Below are 17,122 nucleotides of genomic sequence, written 5' to 3'. Positions count from 1 at the left end.
TGGACACATTTCATCTGTAAATGCCACCTTATTTGCCTGTAGGCCGATAATAGTCAGCAAACGGCAGACACTGATTAACCATTGATTAACTGGGGAATGCTTCATGAAAATTAAACAAAAAAAAAAAACAAGCAAGACTTCTGTTAATAAAAAAAAATTACAGTTTGAAAATGATTATATGAGTGAAGGGAGAGGTGAACAGCCTTGACTGTTTGAAATATAAAGCTCTTGTAATGACTGGGAGAGCTTAGAAGTAAAGGGAGCGAATTTACCCTGAAAACAGCCTGGAGCTGACAGGGTTAAACACCAGTGTCCTTGTGAATTACCATTACTGGACAGCTGCTTCATTCTGCACCAAACCACCTCCTGCTCCAACATCACCTCACACAAAGACACACACACACACACACACACACACACACACACACTCACACACACACCACACGCACGCTCCCTGTACCCCTCGGCCGCTCTCTGTGCCACCCTGGCTCGGTGACTTTGGCTTCGAGCGTCCCAGCAGCTGGTGTGGCATCTGCTCGACAAGTGTAATCGTCTGCTGAACAAAACTCTTTCTCCAAGTGGAGCTGCACTGGACTGCCCCCTACTTCAGCTCAGTTTCAATCACACACACACACACGCACACACACACACACACACACACGCCAGCCAAACACACCTGCTAGGCAGCCATGAAAACATACACACAAACACACAGAGGGGAGCATATATAAAGCGACGCACAACACACTGGCAAGCTGCTTTGCACTCTCAAACTACCACACACACACACACACACACACACACACACACACACACTCACATACACAAACAATTAAAGTCTAGTTTATGGAAGACATGATCATCTTTGACCTTCATTAAGAGTCAAACCTGTTTGATGTTGACCGAGCAGGTGTGAGATGATGTGCTGACCACGTGTTCCGTTTGTGCAGAATTATGGCGGCGGGATGAGGCCCCCTCCCAACTCCATGGGGCCAGGGATGCCGGGCATGAACATGTTAGTACACTAACAATATCAAGTCCTCCGATGTTTGTGGCTTTAGGTTAAAGCCTTAATAAAATTCATCACTTTATCTGTGTTAAACAGTTGCTAGCTGCAATAATCTGTTGATGAATCCTCGATTGCATTTAAAAAAGGTGTTGTTTATAACCACATCCTGTAGAGTTGGTTATGACACATTGATTTATATTCCTCTGTCAGCAACACAGTTAAGAAAATGTTTTAATGTCATTGTCAAATCACAGTAAGCATTAATTTCTAATTAATAGTGATAATGATAATAATGATATTTGATTTGTTTTACATTTGTCATACACAATAAACAGGTCAAATTGCTTTAACATTTAAGAAGGGGAAAGAACTAGAAATATATATGCATGAATACATATGTTTGGTTGAAATAATAATAAATAGACCCTATAAAGAAACAAATGACTGATAAAATACATAATAAGCCATAGAAGGACAACATTGTGAGTGTTAATAGCTACTATTTAAATTACTGGATCAATAATATTACAACTAATGTCATAATTAAATAGCTGTCAAGTTAGAGTTGCCACCGACACAACTTTACTTATTTACTTCTTTACAGATTATTATATGATAGGAATATTTGTGTAGGCTTTTTTGTCGGTCTATTGTGACTGGAGTGTTTGAGGAGGTGAAAGACTATTATCTAAAGGATATCTTGTAGAAAACAGTGTTTACATGTGATCTAGTTAAAGATGTTTAAGAGGTATGGTAATTTTGGAGGAATTTTACTGTTTTTCTGCTTTTCAAGAGTCAGAACTCATTAAACGACCCAGGACATATTGTTTTCATGTGTTTGGTGACTGACACCTGCTTAATAGTTGACTGTCCGTGGGATCAAATAAAATAATTATCCTGTTCAGGTGTCCAGAAACTTGGTTAATAAGGAGATTTTGAAAACCCCTGATCTAATAGATGTCCTTTATAGGATATCATGAGTAGAAGCAAACATCTCCTGGAGTGTTTGTTGAAGTGGATCATGTGGCTGTGGTGTTTGCTGGGAATCTTGTATGACATGTTTTCTTCTGCAGGGGTCCTGGTGGAAGGGGTCCCTGGCCAAATCCCAACACTAACTCAGTGAGTCACATTCTCTCCCATCTTTATCTCTGTGTATGACTGAGTGTGTTTACAATAGCTGCGTCCCATGTTTTGTTTCAACTGGGGTCTATTCTCTCTCCAGATAGCGTATTCATCTTCATCTCCTGGCAACTACGTGGTAAGTGTCCCGTCATGGACTCGTGTTTGACAGTGGGCCATAAATTACCGCTGATATCTAACAGGCACGCTGCCACCGAGGTGCACTCAGCACTCATTCCTCTCTTCTTCCTCTTCTTGCTTCACCCCTCAGGGCCCTCCAGGGGGAGGCGGCCCACCAGGAACTCCCATCATGCCTAGCCCTGGAGGTGAGTTATACACTTTAGTTTTGTTTCTGATTTATGCTTTTATCTACTGTGCACTGAATGTGGGCTCTTTCTCAGAAACATCAAACTGTTTCCCTGTCAGATGCGTGTCTCTTTTTGAGAAACTGGCAGTGATACTTCAAAAATGGGGCCTCAAGGAAGGCTTATGTATGTGTAGACACATTGATAAAAGACGCGATGCATTTGTTGAAATTTAGTAGACGAGTGCAATTGCAGTTGTTTTCATTGTTTTCTTTTTTGGACAAACTGGTACAAATATCCCAGCGTTTCCTCAATCAACATCTATCTCTGCTTCGACCCACCAGTCTGCTGTCTGTGTGCAAGATTAACTGAAAACACAACAGCAATCTTCTGGACGTTCTGCTTCCGCTGGCCTGCAGAGAGCTCCTTTTTCTATCCACTATTTATTATTTATATACGTACCTCTATTGTGATATGTTGCCCTGGAAACCTTTTACACAAAACGATCCTGCTCACACGAACACCGGGAGGGAACATATTTCCACTGCAGCCGCCAAGATTTCACACACACACACACACACACACACACACACACACACACACACACACACACCTCCCACAAAAAATGCCCCCCCCATCCTACAGTCACAACAATACTGAGATTCAGGGAGACGACCGGGCAAGAATCTTTCCACGACTTACGACATCCTGCATTCCCTTCTCATTCAATTTCATTTATTCGTGTGGGTTTTTTTTTTTTTTTTTTAAACTTGCTACTTTCACTCTGCAATGTCAGATCAAGGTCATCTCATCCTTCTGAATCATAGCAGACAGACTCAGCATAGTGTGTGCTGGTTGTTGCCAAATTCCCAGGGTGCCCCTGTAATGACGTGCTTTAACATTCCTAATAGGAAGAAGAGATTTGTTCTATTGTAGAGGGAGAAGTGAACATACCATAGAGGTTGCGAACTGAAATACAACAAATGCAACACATTTGTCAACTTCAAACCCTTTTTTTGGATGCATTTTTAGTAGATTGTTTTCCTTTATTTTTTGTGAGTATTTGAGGGACAACCTACCTCATCGTCTTGCATGTTTAGGGGCACTTTCGCAACTATGTTTTGTAGAATCGAATTGAACTTAATACATTTGGTTCATTTTCTGTTTCAGTTTGGTTCAAAGTGGACAAATTAACAATAAATATTGATTTTGCTGAAGGGCGTGTATGAGGAAGCAGAGCTGGAAATGAGCTCATAGAAATCGTTAATGAAATTAAATATTTTGCACTGGAAAATGTCAACTGTTCAACCCAGATGTGTAGTAATCATCAGATTTCAACAGAAGTCCAAGTCAGTCCTCTCCTTGTCATCTCAGCTGTTGTTTTCTTTACATATGAACAATCGCTGCCAGCAGACAGCCTATCATAGTCTGTTTTGGTTTGCTTTCTGCTACTTCGTCACATCAAAGTCAGACTGTGCTCTCGCTCCACCTCACTCCAACTACCTAGTTCCCAGTGTATTATCACTTCATGCGCTTATGTATTTTAATTGAGGTTATGATATGAGTGAATTGAGAAATTTATGTTTTAGCTGACAACATTTTTTTCTTTTTTACTGTATGAAAAGGAAGTCTCCTTCAATAAAGAAATTACATCCGACTGCTCTTTCCTCACAGATTCAACAAACTCAAGTGAAAACATCTACACAATGATGAACCCCATTGGCCCTGGTGGAAATAGACCCAATGTGAGTCATTGCATTTTCTTCCATTACGACTCACAATAAACAACTTTATCATCCAGGATCGAAACGTATCTATTCTAGTCCACAAATATCCACAGAGAGTTATAAACCTTTGAAATTCTTTGTTACAGTTCCCAATGGGACCAGGTCCTGATGGGCCTATGGGTGGAATGGGTGCAATGGAGCAGCATCATATGAATGGATCACTAGGTGAGTTGACATGTGGTATGAGCTTGACAGTGAACCGTGCTGTAAACAGCAGCTTTCAGAGGTAATGCTACCCTCTTTTGGCTGGTTGAGGTAGTGTTCCCTATCCCCATAGTATTGATTAAAGCCAAAACAGATTAGTCAGGCAATGAGCAGGGCCATGGATCCTGCAGATAGGCGGTGGTGTTGCTGCTCATCTGTATCTGACACAAACAGCTTAATTACCTGTCCAAAGGCAATGTCCTGGATTGTTACCTGAAACACTTCTCTTTTTCCCAATCACAGGCTCTGGTGACATGGATGGGTTGCCAAAGGTATAACTATCTATCCATATGTCAATGTGTTTTCACGTCCATCAACTGTATCGGACTGCATGTTCTCACTGATTTATTTCCTCTAGAATTCTCCTAACAACATGGCAGGCATGAACAATCCCCCTGGCACTCCACGGGATGACGGCGAGATGGCAGGCAACTTTTTAAACCCATTCCAAAGTGAAAGTGTGAGTATCCGAAAAGACAACACACACCTCTGAAGCTGGGAACAAACTGATAGCTTCATATCTGACTGTGGTGAGGCCCGGCGTCACATATAAATGCAGATTAGGGTCAGGATAATCCTCTCTGTCTGAAGGGTCCCTGTTAGATATTAAGACATAGGTACATTAAATAGGTATATTCAATGCAATTATGGTTTGAGACACAAGTTTTTTTAATTCTAAAGCCCTGCACACTAGATGATCACATGACCAGGATTATTTTTCACAGATTTCCAGTCCAACTTGATCTTTATCACAATCCACGTGCACAAATTTAGCTTTTACATTGTTCACTCTGTTCCCAGCTTTACCGAGCACAAATGCACACACACTCAAACTACAGTGCATGCACGCACACGCGCACACACACACACACACACACACACACACACACACACATACACAAACACACATAAGCATGACAAACAACATAACATGCTTTCTTTGCTGCATGGAGAAAATGTCATACTTTAATTAATGCAAGACTGACAATAACTGACATTTTGCTATATTATCTTCGCTGTGATCTGAAACTCCCTAACATTTCCTCCCTGGGCTGGACTATGTGCTGCTCTCTGCTGGTGTACTGACATAGGAAATCCATTAGAAAGGGCTCATTGTTATGTTTGCTGCTGGTGTAATGGATATGGCATTTATCTCAGTTAGCTGTATTGCTATTCTGAACTGGTTAGTCTAAGAAGGCTTATCTTTTTCCCCCTCCCTTTCTTTTTTCTCTCTTTACAGTATTCACCCAACATGACGATGAGTGTGTGATTTTTTTATTTTATTTTATCTTTTATTTTATTTCTTTTTCATCTCCCCTTATCTCCCTAATCTCCCCTTCACCCTGGTGCGTCTTGCATTTCCCTACTCCCATCCTACCTCCTCCTCCTCTTCCTCCTGGTGGACTGTGCCACACAGCCCCTGGGGCTGCCCCTGGAAAGCAGAACCCCCCTCAAGGCCCCACATCCCAACATCTGTAAAATGGGTGTACGAGCATGAAACGGTGCCCAAGCAACAGGGAGGGTCTCCTGCTCTTCTCCTCGCCTGCTGGGCCTCGTCTTGAGCTGGGGACAATGAAATCCCGAACCTGATCCTAGCCTCCCAAAACCTGCCCTCATGGGTGGCATTCAAGCTCGATCAAGATGCCCCTCAGCAACCACCACCACTCCATTCTGCGTGACTTATGAGGGCACGCAGTAGTTGACTGTCAGGGGCTGAAAAACCCTCATTCAATACCTCTGCTCCTGCAGCAGAAATAAGAAAAGAGATGAACTGATAATGTTATTTTAGGGCAGGAATGGTTTTTCATTCAATGTTTGTATTTTTGTTGTTGATGAAAATATTATAATTTTCATAATTGATATTATTCTACTAATGTAGTTATGATTTCCTGTAAAGGGCACATTTGATCTCAGCAGCAGCATCAACAATGACAGAATAAGCACACACTCGAGAAATGCACAATGATTTTTTTTCTGTTTACATGATTATAGGTCTTTTTTGATGTTTGTTTTGTTGTTTCACATACCTCTCCTTCACTTCTGTATTTGCCATCTTAATGTTTGCTGCAGTGACTTCAATCTCCCAAAGTAAGAGGAATTGGGAAAATCCCCTCGTTTCACCCCGTTGAGGTTCTAGTCTATCAGCTTGAACTAGCAGAGTTGTCTCAAAGCTTTGACGTATTTTTTTTTTTTTGTGGCTGAATAATTCGATGGCCAGCTATTTTGTCTTAAAAAGAACCCCTTCTTTCATGATTCTGACATCCTGAGATGACCTTCACGCTGTGGCTGTGACCCTTGAATTTCTTCTCCAGTAATGAACCAAGATGGAGCGTTCTTTCATCTCTACTATGGATTCAGTCTGTAAATACAACATATTTAGCTTGTTGTTGTCTTATTATGTGTTATTTACAGGTTGTCTGTGAATCCTACAATGTGGTTCCTCGCCCCTCATCACTTTGTTTGATCTCATCTTGAACTCCACATGGACTCATTCTGGTCTCTCACCAATGTCTCTTTAGACTGGGAGACGTTTTTGTACCTCTTATACACTTACAGAATCTGCTTTTTTAATTTGAGCTTCAAGATCTTTTATGATCCGCTTTTTTAAAAAAAAAATAAAAAAAAAACCTTGACAGGATGGGCTGAGAACTGTCTCCTTCATCAAGTCAATGTGTAGGATAACGGACGTCCGTAGCAACACTGATGATGGGAGCAGAAGGTTGGTGTTAGCAGGCCACGTAGCTACACTAAAGAAGAAGAGGAACAATAATAGGATATTTTTGTAATTTGTCCATTTTTGTGGATTTTTTAAAAGATGTATTCAACAGGAAAAATGAACCTGGAGAATCTGCAGACAAATAAATTACAAGTATTTAATGTTGTTTTCTGTATATTATCAAAAGGATACATTATTTTTCATGGCATCACACTGCAGGACTTCTAATCCAACATCCATTGTAGCTTCTGGATTAATGCTGATGTACTTATCAAATGTCTGATATCAATGTGAACAGATTGTACCCTGAGTTGAACGGGGACATCTCCAGGATCGGGCTGTCAGTGGCCTGAGGAACAGCGGCTCCAGTGTTCCTTCACTGTAGTGACACACACAACTCCCTTCTTTCCTCCCTCAACCCCTCCCCCTTCCCTCCCCTCCCCCATCCTCTACCCCTTCTCTGTAATTTCCTTTTTTGTAAATACTGTATAATGCATTTTGATATCATTGACATGTTTTGATATGTCAGTCACTACCAATGAATACAGCTGAAAGTAAATTATAAATAAAACTGTCCATGTTTTTCATAGAGAAAGGATGTGCTGACTATGGCTCACGTGGTTAAATTTCCATCTAAATGTATGGATGAAGCTAGTGGCGGGGAGGATGGGACAGGGAGAGGACAGGACAGAGAGAAGCAAGCCAGGACATTGACAGAATTTCTCTTGCAGCTACGGTGTCCTCACTCTGCCTTGTCTCCTTATGTTTCAGTTAAATGTTACTATTGGATTCAAATACTCATTTTTATTTATTTTATTTTTTTGTTCTTGCTGAAGGGCACCTTCTCACAAAACCATGGGACCTCCTATTGTAGTTTTTCATATGAAGGATTTTTATCAATTTGAAATGGAGAGCAACTTAAGAGAAGCTCATTAAGCTCATTTTGAAATTAAAAATGGATACCAAAAAAACAAAAACGTAATACATATGGGCTAAAAAGTGTGTCCTTTGCTCTTCACTCCTGTAATAGCGTTGTATAGATTGAAGCTCTCTCACTGATCCTCTCTCAGTCCTCTGTGTATATCGACCGTTGGCCATCTCTGTACTTCTATTGTGATGTATAATACTGTACCATTAGGAAGATTTGCTGGTCGGGTGGGGTGGTCATGTTGAGTCTGGGAGGGGTTGGGATTCAAGGGAAGGGGATGTAAAGGATTCTCCTGTACCGCTCATGGTCCTTTCTTATGACACGGCAGTATTCAATATGAAGCAGTCTGTCTCTTGGGTTTGCTTTGTATTTCATGGTAGGATAGTTCAGAATCTTGTCTTAGGGACTTAGGTGTCTTGTGTAGGTAATAAAGATGTTCTTTGTATGTTTCTTTATATTGTAAAGTTTCTTTAGACTGAAAGAAAAACAGATAATTTGCTTATCAAAAAAGAAACAATGCATCAATAATAAATGTCCTTTGATTTTTCCTTGTCGTTTCAATCTCTTCCTCTGAGCTCGAGCTTTAGTGTGTGCAGTACAAAGAGAAATGCAAATGGAAAAAGTAATTCAAAAAGAATAAAATAGGTACATTTATTATTATTCTGTTAATTATAGGAAAATATACAGTTCGTTATGCTTGCTTATTTAAAAAAGTCCCCCAACCCCAGCACATTTCCATCAGTGAAAAAAAGGACACAAGAAAATCTTAGGTTTGATGATAAAAATGTTGCAGTAGTAAATCAGAATTAGTAGTAAAAAAAAAACCAAGATGAAACAAAAACTCTGATTATAAAAAAAAACTCATAATTGTATCTTACAATGGGAATTTTTTTTTATTGTTGTCTGTGTGTTCTTACGGTTTTTTCCTTTCACATAAGTAGGCTTCCATGAGAAGGTGTCAAGTTAAGGTGGAGGTCAGGCTGCAACTGAGGTTAGATTCGAGGGTAGTGCCCTGGTTAAAGTTTAAACTTATACATTTCATGTTTGGTCTGTCTGAACCGGTTGTATCAGTTTGGGATCAACAGACTCTTCGTGATAATTGCGTGAAACGTGTGACAAATAGGAAAACGGATGAATTTTAATGGATCTCTAATGCCAAAAAACAAACAAATAAATAAACAAAGGAAAACATTCCCTTCAATTCATCCTATGCACATTCAGAAAAATCATTGGCAACAAAACCATTTTGCAATGTTGTCTGTTTTTTTTTTTACTTGAATATGCTTTTGATGTAATTTCTACAGTGTTACGTTTCCTCTTTCAGATATATAATTGTTAATCTGACTCTAAACTAAACTATCAACATCTCAATCATCAGCAATCACTTCCCTATTCTGCTTTTTCTGTTAAAAGTACACATTTGAAAAAAAAACAACTAAAAGCAAGCAGATGCATAATTTGTGTAGGTACTGTATGAATGGCTGGTGTACACGAGCTCAAGGTTAACCGGAAGCAGCTAGTTGAGAGGAGGCTGACAGAACGACGAAGTTCGTTTGATGTTCATCTCGGTAAAGCACCGTTGACTTCTGTTTAACGCGCTGTTATCAACATCAACCTGACTTCACTACTGTGAGCTGGAGGAGCCATTGCCCAGGACCAAAACAAGCCTCTGCAGACATAGCATTTAAAGGTAAGATAGTTCTATGTGATAACCCGTGTTACCGCAAATAATACTCTGATTCTGCACCCTATATGAAGCCGATATAAGCAGTACTTCCCAGCTTGATGGGAAGAAACGTCCACCAAACAACAGCTAGCTTGATACCCAGCGAGATTACAGCTAATGCTAGTTTGCTACTGTCAAGTTTCCTCTTGACTGAAGTCACGCGCAGAACTTGTCAGAAACTTGGATAAACATCGCTGGCGTGGTAACTTGCAAACCCTGAATACTTAGTATAAACTGGTGAGTTGCAATTATCATCTTGTTAGCTTTTCTAAATAGGTTGGCTACATGTTGCTGTCCTCACGATTGTGAATGGGTCAGTTGGCGCTCTCGTGAAGCAGGAGTTTAATACTGTTAGCATGATGCTAAAGTGACAGTAAAACGCCAAGACGGAGATTGAGATCGCGAGGAGCAGGATTGTAGGTTACTATTGTATTGTTGTTATTGTGTTCAATAGTGATATGTTAACCTTCTCTGTTAGTACATTCCACTAATGAGTGAAAAGGAGGAGACTATGGACACTGGTGATGATCATCATGGCAGTGCGCCTTCAGCGAAGACCGGACGAACGTCGTTGCTGGACAGCGGGGAGGACTTTGAGTTATTAGATGAAGAAGATGTTGACGATGACGATCCACCTCCTCTTGAAGATGCCGGTGGTGGGAAAGAGATCAAGGCAGAGGAGTCGGTAAAGACAAATGAGGACACAGAACCTCCAGGTCCTGTGGAGGAATGGCTGGATGTACTAGGTATGAAGCTCTGCAGACTACCATAGGAGCCAAAACACAGCACGTCAAATTGAAGCACTAGCAAGAAATATTAAGTTGGTGGTGGTCCGACCAGTGCTATTATAAGCTGGTAAAATAGTAAAGAGGTGTAGGAATAATATCCACAGACTTCATAATTCACATGTGGAATGATTCACACTTAGACAGTGATGAGAAATCAGATTGACACTTTCTCTCCAGGAAACGACCAACTGAAGAAAAAAGTCCTGGTGGCAGGAGAAGGGAGAGACAGTCGACCGCAGAAAGGACAGAATGTAAAGATTCATCTTAAAATGTCCCTAAAGGATGGGACACTTGTAGAGGAGAAGCCAGAGCTGTCTTTCACTTTGGGAGACAGTGATGTCATGCAGGTAAAAACTGACAAGTCCATTTACTTTGAAAGTATGTGTGAGAGCCAAAAACCACTGAAACATCCTGGACTCAGGATTTAGGCTGTAATAAAAAATTAAGGGATTTATCTCAGAATTTAGACCATTGATCTAAGGATGAATTAAAAGGAAATACTGTAAAATCACCATCCATCCATCTTTCATGCTGCTGAAATTGTGACTTTCTCTGTGAGATGAATAAAGTATCTATCTATCTCCCTATCTCTCTTTCTCTCCAATTTGGACCAAAGCATGTTCAGTCTTATATGACTAAAATATGAGCTGCAATACAGAAGGAAACAGTGAAGTGTTTTGTGGGAAAAACGACACTGACTGTCCCTCCAGTATTCTGCTACTTAACACCAGAACTAAAGGTTAATATATCGTACTTAAATGGAGAGACAAACCAAACAACATCAGCTTTGTCTGGAGTACAGTTAGTGACTTGCGTCAGAGTGGGTAAGTTAAAAAGGGTTCTGATAGGAGTTGAGGCTCTTCTACAGTGCAAAGAAGTCGCTGGTGTAGCGGTATTTAAGGATATTCCTAGTCTAGCTTCACCTTAGAACTGTCAGCATCAGAATCTTACTGCTACGACATGTCTTACAGGCTCTGGATCTCACAGTGCAGCTCATGGAAATGGGAGAGAAGGCGCTCATCCAGACTGATGCAAAATATGCCTATGGTGCACGGGGCAGGTGGGATGTGTTTTATTATAAGTGCAATAAGAAAACACTCTCTCTCTCAGGGTGATGGAGACATACAGCGAGGTGTTTGGATAGAGGATGACGTGAGTCAGAGTGGAATAATTTTGTAAACCCAGCAAGTCATGTAAATTCCTCATCTTGAGCTTAGCTTCACTTGCATGATATAGTCTGTTCTTGGCTTCCTGATGGACACAAACACAGATGAAGATGCTATCTCTTGTGGCTGTACCTTTTTAACTTAACCATGGCTCTTCTTCCCCTTGCTAGTGTTGAGCCGGAGGTTCCACCCAATGCTGAGCTGTCCTTAGAAGTAGAACTATTGGAATCGACTGATGCTCCAGAAATGGAGCTGCTGCCCCCTGCAGAGAAGATTGCACTGGCCATTTGTAAGAGGGAGAAGGGCAATGGCCATTATCAGCGTGGGGACTACGCTTTTGCTGTCAACTCTTATGGCATTGCCTTGCAGATAACTGAATCCAGTTCTAAAGGTGAGATGAAGATGTAGCACTAAGACAAATGTTAAGTGGAGGAAGTTGGACCATCAGATTTGTTGTGATTATCAACATGTTTGGTGTCACTTTGATGGATTTTTTTTTTAATTTCTATTTTTTTTTTTGGTGACTTTCATGTACTGTCTTGCATCTTTATTTTTGAATTGCGTCTGCAGTTGACATAAGTCCTGAGGAGGAGAATGAGCTGCTGGATGTGAAAGTGAAATGTCTAAACAACATGGCTGCTGCTCAGCTGAAGCTGGATCACTATGATGCAGCTCTTAAATCTTGTGTCGCAGCCCTTGCTCATCAGCCGGACAATATCAAAGCACTTTTCCGCATGGGGAAGGTACAAATATCCGTCTCTGTCTTGTGTTCTCCTCCTTTCTGATGGTTCCTTCTTCATTAACAAACCTATGCTCTGACTGAAGGTTTTGGCACTGCAAGGCGAATATTCAGAAGCCATTCAAACTTTAAGGAGGGCACTGAAGTTGGAACCAAGCAACAAGGTACTTGTTTTTTGTAAATCTCTACGTTTTAATCGAGAAATGTACCTTTGGTTTTATGGCCACTAGATGGAGCCATAGGGTAAAATATCACATCACAGAGTTGGTGGTGCAGGTGGCCTGCTGATTCATCATTTCAGAGGATCTGTTTTCATGTTGTTGCCACAAATAGATTTGCCCTGCACCCTAGCCATATCTAATGCCTCACTACTCTTGTTCTGCTCCTGCTCGTACTCTCAGGTACATGAGCGGTTTTGGCCACACAAGGCCATCTGGCAGCACTCAGCTCTGTGTGTGGGATTCTTGGATCTGCTATAAGCTGCAGCAGGAGGATTTTTGTGCCCAGAATCCCCCAATGCAGTCCTACACCAATCTGTCAAACAGCACATAGCCCAACAATTTCATCCAACCTTTAGAGTGGAAGTACAATCGACTATCAAATAACAGAGAGAGTAAGAAAGAGTATCTTCTAAATTTTTGAATAATGTAGTAGATGGTGTACACCAGCAGGCTTATTTGCTTGACAGTTATGTTTTAATAACGTATCTAATTTAGTTGAGACAGATTTTCATTTTAATGCTGTAATAATTCAAAGACATGAAATAACGCTGTGTTCTAGCAGCAAGATCAGTGTGTTCCTCTGAATCAACATCGGTACACTGTCATTACAATCAATTAGGCTGTCTTGGGCCTGCGCAGGCGTCATACAATGACAAGATGACACGTCGTCTGTCTCTGATAGACATACTGTCTGAATTTTTTTACCCTGGACTCAGCTCTTCACGCCCTTCATCTCCATCTTAAATGGATGAGATGACATTGATTTATCTGTGCGTTGTTTACTTTTTGACATGGCGCACAGACCTGACAGTGTCTGGGTTTGGACACAAGGATGCTGGTGGGACAAGAGGTTACATAATCGATAGCCAGCTTAATCCTTGCCCCTTGGACAAGTCATAGTTGTGCCAATTTTATCATCTTAGCGTGTTGCTGTGTGCACGGTTGTGGTGTCAGTTTGCCAAGTGTGACCTGCACAACCACTGAGCTGTAAATACTGCTTCCAAGCTAGATGATGGGAACAGACAAATCCTCAGGGTAGAGACTTACACAGACACTCAGCCTAACAGATGCTTTAAAGGAAGACTGTTCTCAGATATAATAAACCAGGTTTTGTGCAGTGAATTCTGTGTGATGGTGTTTCTATCGAAGGCATAAACATATCTCTGTAAGCAACGGTTTAGTCACTCAGCAGCTTCTAAAGCCCCCAAGTGACTCAGATCTGAGACAATACCGGAACATTAACTCATCCCATGCACTGGAACAATTGCGTGGACGTGCGGGCTAGAAGGCAGGCTCATTTTTTGTAATGTGTCATTGAAAGAAATCACAGCCTTTTCCTTTGTCTTTGAGTGTGAAATGTTTAATGAATGAACACTGAAAATTCTGTGTGATTGCTTCAACATTCACCCACAATTATCAGGAAAAACATGCGTGGCAACATTTGCTTTGAGAAGATGCTTGGGGTTGTTTTTAAACCCAGATCAGAAAATGTGGACGACCACATTTTTAAAGGTGCTTGAGTGTTTTACCGAAGCCTGCAAACACCAATCTGTCTTGTTTCCTGTGTTTAGACTATTCATGCAGAGCTCTCTAAACTGGTGAAGAAACACTCAGAGCAGAGGGGAGCGGAGCAGGCCATGTATAAGAAGATGCTGGGTAATCCCGTGAGCAGCAGCTCACAAAAACCCCAGGCCAAGTCATCATGGGTAAGATTTTCACTCCCTCAGAAATAGACGCCCCCATCACTTTTTGTACCTTGATCATGGTCCAAGTCCCATGCCATACTTGTATTAGCCTTATGATTACATATGTATATGTACTATTTGTATTACAGGTGTAGCAATTAAATCTGACAGTTCATTGAAAAAAAAACAAACCTGGGTGACCCGATTCAAATATATTAAGTTTACAATATTCTATTAGTGATATGATATGAATGTTTATTGGAAACTTTTGAAATACATTTGATACACTTGAAGAAAGTGTAATCCCTCAGCTGCTCTTATTGCAACTAAAGAATCACTTGCAATTGTACACCGGTCTAATGGAGGAGAGGCTTTTCCCTCACCATCAGCTGCAGAGAGCACTTAAATGCTACTTCAGACAGGATCAATTTTGGCCTGTCATCTGGTGTCTCACAGAACACAACCGCTCTGCGGCCGTCAGTCTTGGTCATTGGGTCCAGGAAAAGCAGATCAGAAGCTGTTGTTTTCCACTCTTGTTTGTGATACTCGTAATTAGCCGTAAAGCGAAGTGAATCAATGACATTTTTTTTCAACCTCCTGATACTGATCCTCAGAAGCAGCTCGGGACACGTCTCTGTAGAAGAAAGAGTCTATTTGTCTTAAAAGATTGGGGTGAGAGCACAGCTTCCATTAGCAAATAAACTATCAGAGTATCCCATCTGGATACGCATGTGAAGGACAAACAAATGTAACACAGTGTGATTGGATATCAGCCACGTGTAAATGCAGTCCACACTATGGCTACATTCTTGTGAGGGGAAAAAAGAAATCCAACCAAGAAGTTGAAAGGTCATACCAAACTCTGCGTCTTCCTGCTACCATAAGCAAGTGTAGCAAATGCTCGTCTTACCTGCTGTAGATGATGGGGCAGCTCGTCCTCTGTCTGGAGAGTCAGTGTGATGCAGCAGCAGGAAGGTGTGCCGCTACAAGTCCGCCCATCTTGAGCATATGCAGTATATCCTCCACTTCTCTGTTACACTTTCAACCTTTTTGGCATTCTGCATTTCTGTCAGAAGGCCGTTTTCCTTGGGGACTATATTCTTCAACCGCATGACATCCATCTTCCTATACGCAGCTGCAGATGTTATACAGCCCACGTAACACAGCACATGGAAGACACCACTGTGCGTAGGAAAATGAAGTGGAAAGCGACTATAAGGCGTGTTTTTGCTGGTACTCAGTAGTACCTTCCTGCTGCTGCATCACGCTGATCCTCCATACAGAGAAAGAGCTAACCAATCCTACAGCAGGTGAGACACTGACTTGGCATCAGAGTCTCACAACCTCACATCAAAATAACCAAACGAAACCTTTCATGAACTCTGTATGTAGTCATCACAGCAATTCTTGTTGGGTATCTTAAGCCTGAATTATCATATCTTCCCTTGAACATGAGGTTGTTGACTTTAACATGCGTTTCTCTGTTCATTTTTCTTCAGGGTCTCAGCTGGAAGTGGTTATTCGGCGCCACTGCAATAGCCATTGGTGGTGTGGCATTATCGGTTGTCATTGCTGCTAGAAACTGAACCGAACCCGTTCGTGATGAGCTGACCAAAACTTTCAATGTTAGAGCCTAGACAGAAGCACATCTGCCAGTGCCTTCTGACCTTTGGTGAAAGGGGAAAGGATATGTCAGTCGGTCAGTTGCCTCTTCACTGTCACCCTCCTTTCTCTGCTATGTCTGAGAATTATCTGTGAAAAATTATAATATGCCCGTTTTTGCTAATGGGAAGATTATTTCCGAACGTAAGAAATGTTTAGGTACGCAGATCTGTCAGACAGTTGTCCTTTGTTGCCCTTGCTTTGTCTTTGGTCATGCTGGAGATAGCTTTTGTGATACGGTCCTATGTCATCCTGGAAGATGATTAGTATTTCCTGATGAAGAGAGAATATGTGAAGTTTGAATCATGCCGCAGTGTTTTACATCGACTAGATTTATGCAGCTGCTAGATTTTTGAGGTCCACTCATTCAAGTGTGACCAGGAAAACAGAAACCCCAGTTTGATCAAATGCAGTCCCACAGGATATACTACCTCACTTGAAATGTGTAGTTTTAGTTGAGACTGTGAGTTTTGTGACCGTCACATTAACTTGAATGGAGCAAAAATACAAGTAAAACCCCACAAAATACTCCGGTTTAATAAAACAACAGGAGGACACACAGAATATGTTTAGATGCTTATTGTCATGAATACATATATTTAAACATCAAGCTAACGATGTTCAACATGTCAGTTTATTTTACATCAAAACGAGGCCAGAGAATGGCCTCATGCTTGATTTGAATACAGCAGACAAGGCAAACGTTTTATTTTTCAGTTTCTGGCAGATCTATGTAAAAATAAAGATTAAGACCAAATGTTGAAGGATGGCCCTTCAAATAAAATGTTGGACGTTCGTGCCCTCCTTCCTGTCCTCCCTTCCTCTCATGTGCACCAATTAATTTCTGATTTTAATTTATTCCTGTATCTTTGCTCATTGCTTTACTAATAATTTGAAACCACTGAATCTGTAGCTTCTCAATTAAAACAGAGGTTTAAGGAAGTTAAATTCTGTCATTCCCTGTATTTGTTAAATTTATATGCATCACAATAAAAGTTTTCTGTCATCAAATTAGTTTCATTTTTCCTTCTTTACTTGCTTTTTCAGTATCATAATTTCTCTCATAC

At 41.0% G+C, this 17,122-nt stretch overlaps 2 protein-coding genes across 2 annotated transcripts in view; both read left to right on the top strand.

Moving 5' to 3' along the window:
- ssbp4 (single stranded DNA binding protein 4) overlaps window positions 1-8,585 on the top strand; it is an 87,389-nt gene extending 78,804 nt beyond the window's left edge. The window contains exons 9-17 of the mRNA XM_086224154.1: window positions 951-1,015; window positions 2,083-2,128; window positions 2,232-2,267; window positions 2,400-2,454; window positions 4,108-4,178; window positions 4,307-4,385; window positions 4,668-4,696; window positions 4,783-4,884; window positions 5,665-8,585. Of these exons, the coding sequence (XP_086080280.1) occupies window positions 951-1,015; window positions 2,083-2,128; window positions 2,232-2,267; window positions 2,400-2,454; window positions 4,108-4,178; window positions 4,307-4,385; window positions 4,668-4,696; window positions 4,783-4,884; window positions 5,665-5,694 (513 nt within the window). The 3' untranslated portion in view covers window positions 5,695-8,585. The remainder of the gene's footprint in view (window positions 1-950; window positions 1,016-2,082; window positions 2,129-2,231; window positions 2,268-2,399; window positions 2,455-4,107; window positions 4,179-4,306; window positions 4,386-4,667; window positions 4,697-4,782; window positions 4,885-5,664) is intronic.
- A 1,025-nt stretch (window positions 8,586-9,610) lies between these two features.
- Window positions 9,611-17,080, top strand: fkbp8 (FKBP prolyl isomerase 8). Its single transcript, XM_086223663.1, has 9 exons — window positions 9,611-9,758; window positions 10,273-10,540; window positions 10,760-10,929; window positions 11,554-11,642; window positions 11,919-12,139; window positions 12,319-12,491; window positions 12,574-12,651; window positions 14,280-14,414; window positions 15,893-17,080. The coding sequence occupies exons 2-9, from the start codon at window positions 10,285-10,287 to the stop codon at window positions 15,977-15,979; spliced, it is 1,209 nt and encodes a 402-aa protein (XP_086079789.1). The 5' UTR covers window positions 9,611-9,758; window positions 10,273-10,284; the 3' UTR covers window positions 15,980-17,080.
- The last annotated feature ends 42 nt before the right edge of the window (window positions 17,081-17,122 follow it).

Source organism: Aulostomus chinensis, chromosome 14 (assembly GCF_037954235.1).
Source record: "Aulostomus chinensis isolate RoL2024-O1b breed Wild chromosome 14, RoL_Achi_v1.0, whole genome shotgun sequence".
Classification (NCBI taxonomy): Eukaryota; Metazoa; Chordata; class Actinopteri; order Syngnathiformes; family Aulostomidae; genus Aulostomus; species Aulostomus chinensis.
This window is presented reverse-complemented; position numbering and strand designations above follow the sequence as displayed.

Coding starts and splice junctions, on each gene's coding strand:
- fkbp8 (XM_086223663.1), top strand. CDS start 10,285: ATGAGTGAAAAGGAGGAGACTATGGACACTGGTGATGATCATCATGGC. Junction 12,140..12,318: donor AACTGAATCCAGTTCTAAAG/GTGAGATGAAGA, acceptor TTGCGTCTGCAG/TTGACATAAGTCCTGAGGAG. Junction 12,652..14,279: donor AGTTGGAACCAAGCAACAAG/GTACTTGTTTTT, acceptor TCCTGTGTTTAG/ACTATTCATGCAGAGCTCTC.